The sequence below is a fragment of the Myxocyprinus asiaticus genome, chromosome 19, assembly GCF_019703515.2.
Source record: "Myxocyprinus asiaticus isolate MX2 ecotype Aquarium Trade chromosome 19, UBuf_Myxa_2, whole genome shotgun sequence".
In the NCBI taxonomy this organism is placed as follows: Eukaryota; Metazoa; Chordata; class Actinopteri; order Cypriniformes; family Catostomidae; genus Myxocyprinus; species Myxocyprinus asiaticus.
In genome coordinates this window covers 9,427,859-9,447,118 of record NC_059362.1, presented here as the reverse complement: position 1 = coordinate 9,447,118, position 19,260 = coordinate 9,427,859, and the positions used below count along the sequence as shown (strand labels likewise).

The window sequence follows — 19,260 nt, the reverse complement described above, 5'->3', positions numbered from 1 at the left end:
AAACCATAGTAACCACAAAATTTACCATGACCATACAGTCATGGTTACTACAATATTACTATAGTAAAGCCATGGTTACTATATGGATACTACAGTATTATAATTTTCGGTAGGGTCCTTAAAAACACTTATCTCTAATCATTAAATCAACATATTAGCTTAATACCTGCATTATTATGCTGCATGCATCAACATAAAGTGAGGTTGTAACTGTGCCTCTCTTTTTGATGCTGTTTTCCTTGACCAAACCGTATGCTCTAGATGCGTTGTTAGACTTGAGATGAATTGTGGTGCCAACGCTTACTGAACCGTGGGTGGAGAACCATACGGTTTGTTTTTTTACGAAGAACCATTACACCCCTACTTTATAGCGCTATTCAGTTGGGATTATCATTCTAAACGACGTTTGAGTTACAATTATTAACAAATAGTTGACATCTGTTATTTCATGTACTGATTCAAATGGGATTGGGATCTCAATAATTGTTACCGAAGCCAATACCACACTAGCTGATTATAGTGATCACACAATGATTTTCAGGTGTAAGCTTAATTTACATAATTGCTGGCAATAGGGGAGAGACAGAGCGCACATTTGCGTCTGCCAGCGGGGGGTCGTTAATCTCTTGACCGTCGGGACTCCCTGCTAAATTAAAGGTTCCAGCACCTGAAAAGCACATCAAAAACATTTCTGTCGCCAGGGCGGGCTCTGTGTTCTCATGACCAGTGAGCTTCTTTTAGCAAAACAGTCTGCAAGTGTGACACCCTCAGCCAAAATGGAGTTGTTTGGAGTCTGCTAGTGTGACGCCAGCTTAAGATGGGGGTTTCTTTTTTCGGGATGTTGTGCGCTTAATGGAAGGTCATGTGCTCTGGATGCGTGTACCATGAAACCTATTTAAATAAACAAGACTTTAATGTGAATCCATAAGCAAGGTGCATCAGACAGCGCAATGAGAAATTTGGCTTTAGTTATGATATTTGTCGATAGTCGATAATATTCCACAATCAAAGACATTGCTATTTAGACGTGATTACATTTCTCTTAGAACTCAGGAGTAGGGCTGCACAAAGAATCGAAATAAAATCAAAACTGTGATATGACCTTGTGCAGGGGCGGACTGGCCATAGTGAGAACCTCTCTCACACACATTCTCCCCCAGCAAATCTCCTCAGACAAAAGGTTTTTTGGAGTTGAAGAGTCTTATAAGATAACATGGTTGTGAGTGTGATTAGTCAGCCATAACAGCATTAGCCTCTTCAAGCAGAGTTAGTGCACCTGTGTTTTTTCATCGGGGTAGAACCTTTGATAGAAAGGCAAGTAGAAAAGCAAATGAGACACGCATATTCATGGATTTTCACATTTGTGATCGGTTTCTACAGCTGTAAACATTGGAAATTCAAGTAAACTGCCTGAAATTTCCAAATGCTAATGACACATTGTGCTAAATATGACCAGTTGATTAGCATATATTTTTTTCAATGTAACCTTTTCATAAATTGAATTAATACAGCCCTAATATATGCTACAAAAGTTCACAATTCCCCCATCTCTCTCTCTCTCTCTCTCATTACAAGGAGAACGTATGTCCAGTAAAGTGGATGACACTATCCAGTGGAAGAGTCCCTGCACATCCAAACTCAATGACAGTGAGCTGAGGGACACAGTATGCACTCGCTGGGAGGAAGACAACATACCAAGGTGTGTGTGTGTGTGTGTGTTGATGCCATATGAAAATGGTTTCAAGACAAAAATATTACATTTTGCCTTTATTTCAAATGTGTGTATTTGTGTTTTGCAGTTCTCTGATTCTAGAGGAGGTCAAACGCATTAGTGTGTGTGAACTGGAGGTCGATGCCGTGGCTGCTGATATTCTGAACCGGCTTGAGATTGAGAGTAAGCCTTGAACTAAGAACTGGGAGAGAGATGTGGATACTGCCTCTGTTACAAAACCTATTGAGCTACCTACCTAGACATATATATATATATATATATATATAGGCATTATATGCATGCTGTTCCTTACAACAATATATTTTTCTTTTCTATGTTTTAATAATGTATAAATATTATGAATACAAATCAGGCACATATTTCCATTTCGCAAAACTGTTTGTCTTTACCACAAGCGAGTCTCCATTAAACATCACTGAATGAATGAGCATGCCCAAATGCGTCAAACCAGGTGCAGTCATTTTGTGCAGTCATTTTGTTAAATCGTGCAACAACATACCGCGCTTTCAGTTTCAATGTAATCAATTGTGCAGCTTTCATGGATTTCTAACCGATGTCTTAGAGGTCAAAGTCTGCACCAGGAAAGAGATTCGACTTGTCAGCGCAAGACAACCAATGCACGTGTTGAAAGTGTGAGAGTGAATCTGCACTGTGTGAGAGAAAATTCAAGTTTACAGATGACTGTACTAGAGGCAGACCGATATATCTGTTTTACTGATTAATCGGTGCCGATAGTTGCTTTTTGGAACTAACTAGGGCTACACAATTAATCGAAATAAAATCGAAATCGCAATATGACCTTGTGCTATTTATTTTTTCATCGCAAAGGTCTGTGATTTAATAAAATAAATAAATAGTCTGCTCGCTTCAAAGTTTATTTGTGCTACTCAACACAGTCTTTATTAAGTTAGATCATTATTACAGTGTTTTCAGAGTGGTTTTGTGTACCACAAGTCCGTCTCATGCTCAGAGTAACAGAAGTGCTCATGAGTTCAGTTCCATTTACTTAATTGCGCCAAGCGCTTTATTTACACTAAAACTGGCCCGTCCTGCGTGAAGCAGTTTTTATTATCATCTACGTTAGCAGCATCTCAGTCTCCAGGCACAGGTATCATCATAATAACATGGAATACAAGCTGAGGTATAATTCAAACATCTTTATTAAATGATTGCTGAGCAACAGTATTAACAGTATCACCTGTATAATCCAGAAACTTGCGCTCTTCCTCCATTCTCCTGTCATTTGTTTATCTCACGAAAGAGCTTGTCGCACTCATTACACTCCCAGCAGCAACAAGTGAAAGCAGAACTAATATTACCAACATCCAATAAAATGAAAAGTAAGGAACGTACATTTAATAAATCTATATAAAATATTTAGATACTATAATATAATGCATTGTTAAATTAAATGTAATAAAATAACAAATTTAAATAATTTAATGAAATGGTGACAAACTAACCAAAACTTTCATTTTAAGTTTAATTACACCAATTGGTTATCATTTTAACTTCAGTTTGACATTAAAGGAATGTTCTGGGTTCAATACGGGTTAGGCTAAATCGACAGCATTTGTGGCATAATGTTGATAACCACAAAAGTTTATTTAGACTCGTTCCTCCTTTAAAAAAAGCAAAGGTTGAGGTTACAGTGAGAGACAATAGAAGAGAATGGGGACAGTAAAATTGAATGGGGCCAATTGTTTGAGGGTTTAAACACAGAAATGTGAAGTTTATAATTTTATAAAAGCACTTTCATTCATTTTTCTATTAAAACTTGTATATTATTTGAGCTGTAAAGTTGTTTAAATAGTCATTTTTACAGTCGTTTTAGGGTTTGTTGACATGATATCATCAGGTAATGAAGTTGTAAAATTGGCTATAACTTAATATAGAAAAGGTTTATAAGGGATTTTATGACACTAAAATCATGTTTACACACATATACTTTGTCTTGTGTATATACTTTTGAAAAAGTGAGTATTTTAACGTTAAAAAATTGACCCCCATTCACTTCTATTGTAAGTGCCTCATTGGAACCTCGATTTTAGCTTCTTTTTTTTTTTTTTAAGGAGAAACGAATCTAAATGAATTTTTGTGGTGATCAACACTATGCAACATTATGCCACAAATGCTTTCGATTGAATTGATCTTGGAAATTTTTTTAAGCCTCGTTCTTTAGGACTAATTTAGGAGTGAAATTGAATATTTTGTGATTATTTAATTATTCAACCAACGAACAGTATTTCTGAGAGCAAAAACTAGGCAACAGCTATGGTATTAGCAACAGGGAAATTCAGTTAACAGTGACATTGAGCAGAAACCTTACATATAACCAGTTTTGACAGAGCTGCTGATAAAAAGTTAAATGATCAGCATTGGTTTGTTTCTTTTAGGACTCAAGTGTGAAAACCCCAGTGGCCTTTTGGCAGTTGAACACGCAGTTCAAATCGCAGTCGCATTATTTTTCCAAATAATCGCAATATGACTTTTTGTCTAAATCGTGCAGCCCTAGAACGGTTATCTGCAAAAATCTATGCCGATAGTTTTTTAAAATGTTTTTATTAATATTATTCCTCAGTGTTCCTCTGTGGACGGCACTGTTTTGATTAGATAATCAAATAATCTAAACCGAAGCGAGGGCATGCAAAGAAAAATGCGACTATGTGGAAACGTGCCCTATCAGCACATACATTGTGTCTCCAGCTTCATATATTGTGAATAATAATAAACCTTATTCCTCATTAAACCTCATCTGGTGATATACAGTTGAAGTCAGAAGTTTACATACAACTTTAATACATTTAAACTCCGTTTTTCTGACATTTAATCATAGAAAACAGGTCTGTCTTAGGTCAGTTAGGATCACTACTTTATTTTAAGAATGTGAAATGTCAGAATAATTGTAGAGAGAATTATTTATTTCAGCTTTTATTTCTTTCATCACATTCCCAGTGGGTCAGAAGTTTACATACACTTTGTTAGTATTTGGTAGCATTGCATTTAAATTGTTTAACTTGGGTCAAATGTTTTGGGTAGCCTTGCACAAGCTTCTCACAATAAGTTGCTGGAATTTTGGCCCATTCCTCCAGATAGAACTGGTGTAACGGAGTCAGGTTTGTAGGCCTCCTTGCTCGCACACGCTTTTTCAGTTCTGCCCACAAATTTTCTGTTGGATTGAGGTCAGGGCTTTGTGATGACCACTCCAATACCTTGACTTTGTTGTCCTTAAGCCATTTTGCCACAACTTTGGAGGTATGCTTGGGGTCATTGTCCATTTGGAAGACCCATTTGCGACTGAGCTTTAAGTTCCTGGCTGATGTCTTGAGATGTTGCTTCAATATATCCACATAATTTTCCTTCCTCATGATTCCATCTATTTTGTGAAGTGCACCAGTCCCTCCTGCAGCAAAGCACCCCCACAACATGATGCTGCCACCCCCATGCTTCACGGTTGGGATGGTGTTCTTCAGCTTGAAAGCCTCACCCTTTTCCCCCAAACATAACGATGGTCATTATGGCCAAAAAGTTATATTTTTGTTTCATGAGACCAGAGGACATTTCTCCAAAAAGTAAGATCTTTGTCCCCATGTGCACTTTCAAACTGAAGTCTGGCTTTTTTATGGCGGTTTTGGAGCTGTGGTTTCTTCCTTGCTGAGCAGCCTTTCAGGTTATGTCGATATAGGACTCGTTTTACTGTGGATATAGATACTTGTCTACCTGTTTCCTCCAGCATCTTCATAAGATCCTTTGCTGTTGTTCTGGGATTGATTTGCACTTTTCACACCAAAATATGTTAATCTCTAGGAGACAGAATGTGTCTCCTTCCTGAGCGGTATGATGGCTGCTTGGTCCCATGGTGTTTATACTTGCATACTTTTGTTTGTGCGGATGAACGTGGTACCTTCAGGTGTTTGGAAATTATTTCTTTTGATTCTCCCATGATGTCAAGCAAAGAGACACTGATCATCCACAGGTACACCTCCAATTGATTCCAATTAGCCTATCAGAAGCTAATTGGCTAATTGCCAAAAGGCTTGACATAATTTTCAAGACTTTTCCAAGCTGCTTAAAGGCAAAGTTAACTTAGTGTTTGTAAACTTCTGACCCGCTGGAGTTGTGATATAGTCAATTAAAAGTGAAACAATCTGTCTGTAAACAATTGTTGGAAAAATTACTCATGTCATGCACAAAGTAGATGTCCTAAACGACTTGCCAAAACTATAGTTTACTAATATGAAATCTGTGGAGTGGTTAAAAAATTAGTTTTAAGGACTTCAACCTAGATGTATGTACACTTCTGACTTTAACTGTATATAAATACAAACTGTCCATCTGGTGAATATATAGGCTATAAAAAGCTTAATTTAGTAAATATAGAGTATTTTAACCAGGCCAAGTCTCCGTCATTTTCGGAATAAGAGTCCCTTGTGTGTTTTGGGCTTCTTAACAGTTAAAAGTCCCTCAATATGCACCAAATTGTCTTTTTAAAATTATTTTTATTATTATTATTGGGATTTTGGTTGAACAATAAGCTGAATCTGGGATTTTATTCATTTTGGACTCTTGTAGCCTTTATGTCTTTGCCCGTTATAATATAGTAATTTTTTTTTTACGTTCTTTAAATTTAATTTAAAAACCATCAGCTAAATTAATCGGTTATCAGCCTTTTCCACCACCTTGGTTATTGGTATCAACAAAATCCACTATTGGTCGACCTCTAGATGGTACTATATCCTTGTGCAACCCCGTGTCCACATGCATGGACGTTGTATTTTAGCTACGCTATACGCAGCGCATCATTTAAATGAATAAAAACCGATTGAATACTGTTCACAAGACTCTAGACTGTCATGTAAAGGGTTAACTTCTGCCGCACCGAGTCACGTGACACAACAGCATGCCGTCGATTTCTTGAAGCACTCCTACGGATGCAGCGGCCACAAAAGTGCCTCTGGTAAGAAATCTTACGTTTTTTTCATTGAAACCTGTTTGGTTGTAAAGAGTAGAGTGTCTAGTTTCGTTTGATATGCCACTTTAAAAAATCTGTTCATTTTTTGCACGTCAGTGCCCTGATAAACCTGATGGGACATTATTCCCTCAAAAGTAGAAACTGTGGGTCATTTCCCTTCATTTTAATATTGTTATCACTGTGCAATACGATTCTATTCATTAACATTAGTTATTGCATTCCTATATATTTACTATGCATTTACACATTAAGAATAAATGGGTTCATCCAAAATTTGAAAACTTTATCTTTCAGAGGCTTTATGTGGAGTTAGGATGAAAATAAGCTGCTTTTCAAACCTTTCTGAGACCAGTGAAGACAGCAGCACACTGGAGGATAAGTCATTCACTAAATAGGGAGCAAGGGAGCTTTCTATGCAGCTAAGTGTATTCAATCCTAAAATCCTACCAAAAGTTCAGTTTCAGGCTGCAGATGATGTTTGGACCACTCAACATGTTTGGCAGACATGGGACAGTGGTACTCAGAACATAGATCCAGAATTGTATAATCCAGCATTTTATTTATTATTTTAACATGGTTGGCAGTGATTGGATGATGCTGGACATTACTTTGAATACGAATTATTTATTCAGCTTTACAGAAAATCAGCTGTAATGTCTGTAACATCTCAAAAACATGAATAACCAACACTCCTGGAAAAATAAACAATTTGTATATGTATTTGTAAAAAAGGTACTGTTGTATATGTCTTAAAAGTAGTAGTAATAATAATAATAAAACATTCAAGCTCAACCGTTCTTGATTCAGGCTTTGTTTAAAGTATCGTGAGAGTATCGAATGGTGAAATCAGTTTCGTGAATCGAACCAAATTGCTACGCCCTTAAGCTGTACTTGTATGCCCATTGCCTACATAGAAAATAGCTGCCTAGGGGCATTACCAAGATGACTATTAAACTGACTTGCTTTAAAGGAGCCGCCGTTTTTTTTTAATTCCTCGCTTTGAACGTGACGTCTCCTCAGCTAAGTAGACAGTTAGCCAGCTCACTAGGGTTTGGAACAGAGGAACAGAGCTGTTGTCTGTCTGCATTGCCAACTATGTGTGCGATGGTTGTGTGTAAAAGAGGCACTGATGCGTGTGTGCTTAAATCCTGTGTGTTGTGTTCAGATCAGATTGGGAGGAACCCGGGTCTCCAGGCCATCTGGGAGGATGAGAAACAGCGACGACGAGAGAGAAGTCAAAGCTCTCAGATCGACCTGCCTGAGTCGCAGGGTGAGAGACACTGCCATATGATATGTCAGAGACAAGATGTCCTCACGGACATTTTCATGTCTTCAGTGTTTTATGTCTCACTCACCAAAAAGTGTCCAGATGCTATAGCCTTTGTACAAGGCTCAATATGACATGAAAATGAAAATGGACATAAGGCTGTTTTCACATTTGGACCAATTGCTTTGTACTTGCTTGTTTTGATTATTGGGGGTAATGTTTTTGGTTGAATTATTTTTTATTTTTTTATTTTTTATTTTTTTTTTGGCACCATTCGGAGTAAATTCTAGAGACTGTTGTGTGTGAAAATTCCAGGAGATCAGCAGTTACAGAAATACTCAAATCAGCCCATCTGGCACCAACAATCATGCTATGGTCAATCACAGCTCAAATTTTTTCCCCCATTCTGATGGTTGATGTGAACATTAACTGAAGCTCCTGATCCGTATCTGCATGATTGAATGCATTGCACTGCTGCCACATGATTGGCTGATTAGATAATCATATGAATAAGTGGGTGATTTGTGCTACCATTCAAAAATTATGCCAGCGTGAATTTAACAAGTTTGACGTGAAACAGGAAATAAGGCTGTATCTCTGCAAAGCTTTGTCTTATTGCAACGAAACTTGGTATACTTCATTAGGACCAGGATCTGAGGGTACATGTAAAGTCCACCTATGAGTCAAGACATGTCAAAATTGGCTGTTTTGGCCTATAACTTTTGAACCGTTTGTACTAAAATCCTGAGCTTTGTGTTTTTGGATTCCTTGGGTCATATGGATTCCAGCGATACCACATTATCCAATATCACCCATATTGCCTCTCCTCAATTTCGAATTTTCTTATAAAGTGATATATCTTTTTAACCCCTTTCATGTTAAACCCTGTTAATATCAAGAAAACTGTGACATAAAATGGACTTGGATCTGCAGCAAAAGCTGTGTGAAAATGGCCTTATTTGTTTTTTGCTTATATCATAACACCATGTTTGTGGAATTTTCAGCACCACTATTAATAATAAATTGTTGCCTAACTCTGTTTTCTACTGCCTTAACATTTCAGATCGAGGCTTTGTGGAGTTTGCGGAGAGTGAACGAATCTTCATGAAGAGATTTAAGGAAATTCTCAGGGAAAAGGAATTTGACGTGTGAGTGAAACCTGTCATAAATTCAGTATGTCTCTATTATATATCCTTGGATGGAATGGATGAGTCGGTTCTTTGCAATGAATCAGTTCACAAATCATGGTCTGAATGATTCATTAACAAATTGGTCTGAATCAAAATTATTTTTAAAAGTCCTGATCCATTAATCACAAACATCTAGAAAGTAAGGATGGACGTTTTCGAGTAATTTTCTAGTTAAGTACTCTAACCCACAAAAAATGTAGTTGAATTACTCATAAATTAAAATGTCAGTTAAAAATATTATGACACGAATGTGAACTTTTGTTTTATTCACAAACGTTACCGAGAACAGTTTCAAAATAAGCTAACTTCAACAAACTATGCTTATTTTTTCATATGAACAATATGCTTTAAAAATAATAATTAAAAAAATATGGAAAAATAACAGTAAAAAATATTTGCACTCACGCGGAGCTAACTTAGAAACCAGTACTGACAGCATGACGGTAATGCACAGTTATAAACTATTTTTATCAATTCGCATATTATTATTCAGAAAAACAAGTGGTTATAAAATGTGCTTTGCCTGTGTACAGGTATTTAACGCACAGGTCTGCTAAGCTTCAGAGTTTCTTGTACCGCTTAGGATTTTCTTTCAACCATAAAAACAGATCCTTGTCCATTGGTATGCATGACTCCAACAAGAACCGAATATAAATGAGTGTAATTGAATAAGAATCAAAATAATACAAGTAATGCCACACTTTTCAACGACACATATCCACAGCGCCCCCCAGTGGACACAATTGTAATGGGGAATCTCCAAAAGAGGGCGGGGTTACTCCAGAAGGGGTGGGGTTGTACCAACTCCAAAATGGGGTGTTACTTCCAACACATGGTTAGGGAAAGGGTTAAGTTAGGAGCTCCCTATATCTTTTCTGGCAGTTTAGAGCTCTGCCTACAGCTATGTCCTTCTCGAGAGATCCAGAGAGAAAGTACAGGATAATTCAGCATTGCCCATGGCAGGCAAATGAGCAAAGGGAAATAAATTGCAATATTCAAGTAGTGTTTTTAATAGTCGACTAGCTGGTGCAGAATGAGTACTCGATTCCTCGTGCACATCTCTACTAGAAAGGTCATGGAAAAGTCATGGAGTGTGAGAACACTGTGTGTAACAAATGTGAAAGAGAGGTTGAGGAAGGAAGCGATTTTAGTGAGATGTTTTAATCACTACACAGTCTCCTGACAGCTGCGTTGTAACTGCCTCTGTGCCACAGGAGTCGTTAACCAAAAGACTAATTAACACAGAGAGAAGGCGTCTGGCACAGCTCATCTCAGGAGACCCGTTCCAGCAAGACGTGTGGTACAGAGATGTAGATTCCCCAAAATTTGTAGCACTGCTTGTGTTTGCTCTCATGCACACATGGTTTTTCACTTGTTAGATAGTGAACTGGATAGTTCACCCAAAAATAAAAATTGTCACCATTTTTTCACCTTAACTTCTGATTTTTAACAGTCAACTAGTCGAGACAAATTCGACTAGTCGTGACATCATATCCCCCACAGGTGAGGCAGAAATACAGTACCAATCCCCTTCCTACTGAATATTGAAGTGTACAATTGAAAGATCCACTTCGTGCTGTAACATAGCTTAACGTTAACATGAGTGTCTGAACATGTTTTAGTTTGGCCTGAACTACCTGTAGCTGCTGGCTGGTCCCCTCCTCTTGCAGCTTGTACAGATGATTACGGGTGGACAAGTGATGTGGATGCGTTCCGTCACTCCAACTTGTAGCACTTTTCTAATTGTCGCCGAATCACATTCTTGAAGGAGCGAACAGCAACCAGGTCAAATGTCCAAATACACACATTTGTGCTGATCATGTTGAAAATCACTAACTAGCACTAGTGGGTGCCTTTTTAAAAGATTATGCATGGCACTAGTGTTTGTTATATTTAATGGCCACTTTGCATATATTGGAGGTTACTGTAGCATCTGTGTCATCTTTATCAAAACACATTTAAGCCACTTCGTTCTTTCAGTGCTGAGCCATCGGCCTCCACACCCACTGGCAAGTTTCGGAAACATAAGATGGCAGGGGAAGAGTCATTTATATTCATGAGTAAAGCGATAACTGATTGGACGATTCAGTAATATTCATCAGGAAAGCACTACCTGATTGGTCAGAAAAACTATAACCCAAACCCTAAACATAACCCTAGCAAATCAAGTAGAGCTTTCTTCATTAATATGAATGAATCTTCCCTTGCCATCCTACAATTCAGAAATCCGCCACTTGCTGTATTTCCTACAGATGCGTTTTGTAAATGACGTGAAGTGTGACACAGTGCATCCGGAAAGTATTCACAGCGCTTCACTTTTTCCACATTTTGTTATGTTACAGCCTTATTCCAAAATGGATTAAATTCATTATTTTCCTCAAAATTCTACAAACAATACCCCATAATGACAACGTGAAAGAAGTTTGTTTGAAATCTTTGCAAATTTATTAAAAATAAAAAACGGAAGCAAAAAAATCACATGTACATAATTATTCACAGCCTTTGCTCAATACTTTGTTGAAGCACATTTGGCACCAATTACAGCCTCAGGTCTTTTTGAGTATGATGCTACAAGCTTGGCACACCTATTTTTTGGCAGTTTCTCCCATTCTTCTTTGCAGGACCTCTCAAGCTCCATCAGGTTGGATGGGGAGCGTCGGTGCACAGCCATTTTCAGATCTCTCCAGAGATGTTCAATCGGGTTCAAGTCTGGGCTCTGGCTGGGCCACTCAAGGACATTCACAGAGTTGTCCCGTAGCCACTCCTTTGTTATCTTGGCTGTGTGCTTAGGGTCGTTGTCCTGTTGGAAGATGAACCTGCGCCCCAGTCTGAGGTCCAGAGCGCTCTGGAGCAGGTTTTCATCAAGGATGTGTCTGTACATTGCTGCATTCATCTTTCCCTCGATCCTGACTAGTCTCCCAGTTCCTGCCGCTGAAAAACATCCCCACAGCATGATGCTGCCACCACCATGCTTCACTGTAGGGATGGTATTGGCCAGGTGATGAGCGGTTCCTGGTTTCCTCCAGACATGACGCTTGCCATTCAGGCCAAAGAGTTCAATCTTTGTTTCTCATGGTCTGAGAGTCCTTCAGGTGCCTTTTGGCAAACTCCAGGCGGCTGTCATGTGCCTTTTACTGAGGAGTGGCTTCCGTCTGGCCATTCAACCATACAGGCCTGATTGGTGGAGAGCTGCAGAGATGGTTGTTCTTCTGGAAGGTTCTCCTCTCTCCACAGAGAAATGCTGGAGCTCTGTCAGAGTGACCATCGGGTTCTTGGTCACCTCCCTGACTAAGGCCCTTCTCCCCCGATCGCTCAGTTTGGCCAGGCGGCCAGCTCTAGGAAGAGTTCCAAATGTTTTCCATTTACGGATGATTGAGGCCACTGGGCTCATTGGGACCTTCAATGCTGCAGACATTTTTCTGTACCCTTCCCCACATCTGTGCCTCGATACAATCCTATCTCGGAGGTCTACAGACAATTCCTTGGACTTCATGGCTTGGTTTGTGCTCTGACATGCACTGTTAACTGTGGGACCTTATATAGACAGGTGTGTACCTTTCCAAATCATGTCCAATCAACTGAATTTACCACAGATGGACTCCAATCAAGTTGTAGAAACATCTCAAGGATGATCAGTGGAACAGGATGCACCTGAGCTCAATTTTTTTTTCTTTTTTTTTTTTAAATTTGCAAAGATTTCAAACAAACTTCTTTCACATTGTCATTATGGGGTATTGTTTGTAGAATTTTGAGGAAAATAATGAATTTAATCCATTTTGGAATAAGGCTGTAACATAACAAAATGTGGAAAAAGTGAAGCGCTGTGAATACTTTCCGGATGCACTGTATATGCAACCTCTATTCCAAACCCATATGACGTACTCCCACAGAACACACAAGATGTTAGACAGAATGTTAGTCACCATTCATTTTTATGGTACAAATGAAAAAAGATGCAATGAAAGTCAATGGCGACTGATTTTGATGAGTTTGGAACAACATGAGGTTGTATAAATAATGACAGAATTTTCATTTTTGGGTGAACTATCCCTTTAAACACAAAAAAATCTGCCAAATCCACAAAACAGATTCTCTGAAAACAAGCGTTAATATATTACGTAGTCATGCTTTTCATGTAAATGCATCTTGTTATAAGGATGTTTAGTTATTGTTACTGGGAAAACAAGACAAAAATACAGTTTGAAGGAATCAGGTACAGTATGTTGTCAAATGTTGCGTTTAGCCTCGGTGATTTTGGCGAAGCAAATTGGTAGCAGTTAAATGGTGAGGCAACAGAAAGCCACCTGAAAGCCAATTGTGCAGTCAGATGCTGGAATCAACCCAAAACTGTTGGTGGACTGCCAGCCTCGTGTCACCCGCCCTTACAAACGCATGCATGCACGTACACACACTGTGTCCTCTGATGAAGATAGACGGATGCTAATAAAAGCAGATAGCATGAATGTGTGTTCTCAGGGGCCTCTCGATGCAGATGGCAGGGGGAGGGGGTGCTGATGTAAGAAAAGAAGGCCCTGTTTACATCTGGTATTAAAAGAATAGTTCCTTTTTGTGTTTTTACATACCATTTTATGCCTTGTTTACACCTGTATTTAGCACTGTCCCCTTGTGATCAGATCACCGGAAATGGATATTAAAGCTAATGTGTGTTTATTCCTTTTTTTAAAATTTTTTTAATGACTGAATTTGCTGCAGATTTTCTCAAAACTTGTGATGCCATTTGCAGATTTTTTGTGTTGTTTTGCAGTGAAAACTCATAAATAATCATAGTATACAGGTATGTGTGTAATTTATGTCAGTGATGGTATACGTGCAATTACCTGTAAATATTTTGGTGCATAACTGAACATGCAGGAAGCAAGCAAAAAATAATATACATTTAAGATGTGAAACCCATGATATAATGCGATTTCAATGGAAGACCCTTAATTTTTTTTATTTTAAAAGTTTCTGACTTAGACAATGCAAGTAAACTTTTGTAATGTTAAAATAGTAGACCTACAATAAAACTGTAAACAAAAAACACAAATGAGGAGCGATTACATCGCATGATTGTGATCATTTGATCTAACCATGATTACTGAGCACTTTAAATTCTAATGACATTTTACTATGCAAATAAGGGAATTTTAAGCCGCATTTTCAGGTGGAACAGTGCATTATGTGAGCACTCTATAGTCAAAATTAACTCAGCAGTTAGTGCGTGTCAGTAACGCCACAACGACCAAGAACATTTGCCATTACACGAATGTTAAAGCTGAAGTATGTAACTTTTTCAGTGTTAAAATACTTTCTTCTATCCCAGCTTAAAATGCAGAGACAACTATAAGTAAGCCATTCATAGGTTAATTTTCTTAAAAACTGTGAACACTGCTTCTCTGTGGCACTTAAAAAATTCCTGTGGTTGTTTCGAGCGACCCGCTTAGACCCTATTTGACTGTTTGAACAACTGCAGGTGAGGGTTTGTTTTGAAGACATTGTTTATTTTTGCAATTCCGTTTGGTGGCGCTAGTGTTGCAGAACCTACATACATCAGCTTTACATTAAAGTGAAAACGGAGCGCTTTGCGTTCACTATCTAAAGTCTTTGAGCTCTGTTTGTTCATGCAATGCAAGTAAATGGGTGCCATCAGTCTGCTGTCTGTTTAACGGTCCAAAAGGCATATTTAGGCAGCATAAAAGTAATCCACACGACTCCAGTCGATCAGTTAATGTCTTCAGAAGCAAATCGATAGGTTTGTGTAAAAAATAAATCGACAATTAAAACTTTATTAACTTTAAAAAATCGCTTCCTGCCAGCAGTCGCGTGACGTAAGCACAATGGTGCATTCAGGCAAGAAGTCGGAAGCGTGTGCTTATTATACAACAGAGGAACGAACGTCACACAAGAGTTAGGTCATTTCAAACAGCAATAAAGCGCTGTCCGGAAGCAACAATTTAAAGATAAAAACATTTTCATGGATATGTTTCTTACACCAACCTATTGGTTTGCTTCAGAAGACATTAATTGATCGACTGGAGTTGTGTGGATTACTTTTATGCTGCCTAAATATGCCTTTTGGACCGTTAAACAGACAGCAGAATGATGGCACTCATTTACTTGCATTGTATGGACAAACAGAGCTGAGATGTGCTTATAAAAATCTTCACTTCAGTTCTAATGAAGAAGTAAAGTCATACACATCTGGGATGGCTTAAAGGTAAGTAAATCATGAGAGCATTTTCATTTTTGGGTGAACTAACCCTTTAAAGGTGCTTTCAGTTACTTTTGTCTTTGTGTCATCTTGGATTTACACTGTCACCTAGCGGCTTGGATGCAGTGTCATTTATAATCAATAGTTTTCAGTTTCAGATACCATTGTAGAAATGTATTTACAGTCAGCCATGATTACTTTAATCAGTGAGTGATAGTATCAAATAACAGATTAAGCGAGTAGTATTCAGCTGGTCATGTGATTAAAAAATAGCAGCCCACATGTGCGGACCCTCTCCATGTAGAATAAAACAGCTTTTATAAGGTTACTGATATGACTGGAGTCTCCATTTTACATTGACATTTATATTTAATCATTTGGCAGACGCTTAAGTAAAACAGTAATAGCATTTTTAACTTTAATCCTTGCTTCCGGCCATCGCTTTATTGCTATTTGAAATTACCTAACTCTCGCGTGACATTTGTTCCTCTGTTGTATACAAAGCACACACTTCTGACTTCTTGCGTGAACATGCCATTGCGCTTATGTCACACAACAGCAACGATGAATCGACTGCTGGCAGGAAGCAATTTTATATTTTTTTTTTAAAGAGAAGCGATCAGATTATCTCAGATTCACTGTTCATGCTGAAAACTTCTGTTTGGTGATGCTAATGGTCCAGAAATTACATACTTTAGATATAAAGGGATGGTTTACCCAAAAATGAAAATTCTGTCATCATTCCAACCCTGTATGACTTTCTTTCTTCCATAGAACACAAAAGGAGATGTTAGGCAGAATTATAACCTCAGTCGTCATTCACTTTCATTGAATAGGAAAAAAGGCAGGCCACCTAAGGCTAACATCCTGCCTAACATCTCCTTTTGTTTTCCACGGAGGTAATAAAGTAAACAATGACAGCATTTTCATTTTTTAGTGAACTATTCCTTTAATAACGGGTGTAAATGTGATGAGTGATTGAAGAGGCAAAGGGCTTGATATTTGTCTGGCTTGCTTTTACCTGTAGGACTCAGACTGGCTCTGAAGTTGATGCTAACGAAGACTCTTTTCCTGAGCTTTCCCTCCATCCTGTGGTCCTGAGCCCCGATGACTTACCCTGCATACCTGCCAGCCAAGTAGATGTGCACCAAGATGCAATCAAAGGTGAGGTGACCCAGTCTCCATGTATGATTGATTTTCCAGCTGCTGGAAAAATACAGATAATTCATTGTTTCCAGAACTTTCTACCAAAGACAGTACCTCACATATGTAAGATTGTAATATTTTAATTTGATGCATATGCTGTTCTACAAAATTGCTTTGTTGGACAGGCTAATGATTCTCCTTGAAGGGACAGTTGTTGTTCCAAACCTGTATGACTCTCTCTTTTTTGTGGAACACAAAAGATGTTGTTACACAGAGAGTTAGTTCACTTTCAATGTATGGAAAAAAATGTGAATGTTCACTAAGGCTACGTCCACATTAATCCAGATACATTTGAAAACAGCGTTTTTATTTTCGAAACGCTCTCCGTCCACACTGCCGTTTTGAAAAGTTTTCCAAAAGTTGCTCATGCACACTAAAACGTATGAAGACTCTTAAATCCCCTTACTGTGCATGCGAAAACCACTGTTCCATGTACGGTCTGAAACGTAGTTGTCCTTGTGTTTCGTCGCGGGACAGCAATTCCGAGTAAACTTTGCATCGCCTTTGAAGGAATGTATTTTGAAGGTTGTAGAAAGTGACATTTATCTTTAACAATGCTCTCAAAGTCAATAGCAGGCACAGTATGGGCCGCCATCTTGATTGTTTGGGGTTGAATGGATCACATGAGTGCATCACATGGCAACAAATATGTCATCATTTTCAGATATCTCCGTCTTCCCCATCCACACTACAATGTGAAGACAGCATTTTCAAATGCATCCACTTAGGAGAGCATTTTCGAAAAGCTCAGTTTTTGCTGTCAAAAACGGCATCTCAAGCCTTAGGTATACTTCCATTTTGACGCTAACGCTCAATGTCTGCGTACAGTTGAACGGGAGCCTGTCAAATTCTACTTTGTATAACTGTGAGCGCATACACAGGTGGTTGGCGCATGCGCGCAACGACTGCTATGAGACAGGACTATTTCTCTTCAGGAGTTTAGACCCATTAATATGTCTTCATATTCCTTCAGACTCAAGTTATACAAATGCAAGTATCACTAGTTACGTAGGTAACTGTGGTTCTGTGAATTCCAGATGACCGCTAGAGGTGGTGCTTAAGCACTTATGGAATATCACAGCACCAGCTAGATGGGTCGAGAGCATATACCAACAAAGTCACATAGTGATGCAGGCTGAGCTTCGAGGATAATTGCCACATTAGCTCAGTGATCAGCCTTGGTACGTCTTTCCTACGCATTCCGAGTGACAAATAACTCTAGCGGCCATCCAAAATTCACGGAACCACAGTTACCTACGTAACTAGCATTCTGTTTCATTCCTCCTGGCTGCCAGAGGTGGTGCTTAAACACTAGTGGATGACTCCTACTAACATAGTCATGAGGAATGCCACTCACCTGAAAAACAGTCAAGGCTGCCCCTGAATAACTGCTGATCTCCCAGCATAAGGGTAGCAACACTGACCTTGTAGAAGCGAGCAAAGGTACATGGAGAAGCCCAGGTAGCAGCTGCGCAGATACCTGCCATGGAGACTCCTCTGAAGGCAGCCCAAGATGAAGACACAGCCCTAGTAGAATGACAAGAAATACCTCCTGGCAGCGGCTTTTGGGCTTTGTATGCCAGAGTGATCACCTCCGCAATCCAATGTGACAGTCTCTGATTTGATACAGCGGCATCCTTCAAGACACCACCATACCAAACAAATAGCTGATCTGTTTGTCTAAGACGAACGGTAGCATCCACGTAACACCTCAAGTCTCGCACAGGACACAAGGTGATCCCTCGACTCATCTGACTGGAACGAATACTGAAATGCAGCTAGATTAATAGACTGATTTACAAACTGAGGAAACAGAACTTTAAGAAGAAAAGTTGGATTTGGCCAAAGCACAATGCCAGAATCATCCGGCAACCAATGCATGCATAATTCACTAACAGACAGTGCATGTAACTCACTGACTCGCTTAGTGGAAGTGATGGCCAACAGAAAAGCAGTTTTGAAAGATACCCACTTAAGGTCGGCAGTCTGCAAAGGCTCAAACGGTGGAAAACGGAGAAAATCAAGCACAAGTGGTAAATCCCACACAGGAAAATGGGGGTTGCGGGCTGGCCTTAAACGTCTCGCACTCTTTAAAAAAACTACAAACAAGATTATGGGAACAAAGAGAAGAACCGTTTACTGGTACGTGATGCATAGAAATGGCCGCAATGGATACTTTTAATGTGGAAGCTGCCCTTGCCTACATCCAAAAGATGTTGCAAAAAACTCAAAACTCTTGGAACCTCACAGTGTGTAGGATCCAACCCACGATCGCTGCAACATGTAGAGAAAAATTCAACACGCAGTATAGAGCTGACATGTGGATGCAGCACTAGCAATAGTATGAACAACAGCAGGTTCACAATCAGGTAGAAGAGGGTTGGACCCAGAGGCCAAACCCAAAGCTGCAGATGGGCTGGATCCAGGTGCCAAACACGGCCGTCCATTTGCGATAGCAGATCCTTCCGGAGTGGAAGCTGCCACGGTCTGCCTGCCAATAGTCTCAAAAGTATAGGAAACCAAGGCCTGGCTAGCCATCAGGGTGCTACAAGGAGCACCCTGTGGGTGCACAGGGAGATCCTGTGTAATGTCTCCCACAACAACGGAATAGATTAGGCAGTTTGGCCACCCGTGAGACAGCGCATCTTGCTCCAACGGGCTAGATGTCTCTGCCCTCGCAAA

General features: G+C 39.2%; 1 protein-coding gene across 1 annotated transcript in view; it reads left to right on the top strand.

The window, feature by feature from the left end:
- rev3l (REV3 like, DNA directed polymerase zeta catalytic subunit) overlaps window positions 1–19,260 on the top strand; it is a 118,608-nt gene that overhangs the window by 54,599 nt on the left and 44,749 nt on the right. Inside the window, exons 5-9 of the mRNA XM_051725262.1 lie at window positions 1,576–1,699; window positions 1,800–1,894; window positions 7,870–7,974; window positions 9,035–9,119; window positions 16,400–16,536. Of these exons, the coding sequence (XP_051581222.1) occupies window positions 1,576–1,699; window positions 1,800–1,894; window positions 7,870–7,974; window positions 9,035–9,119; window positions 16,400–16,536 (546 nt within the window). The remainder of the gene's footprint in view (window positions 1–1,575; window positions 1,700–1,799; window positions 1,895–7,869; window positions 7,975–9,034; window positions 9,120–16,399; window positions 16,537–19,260) is intronic.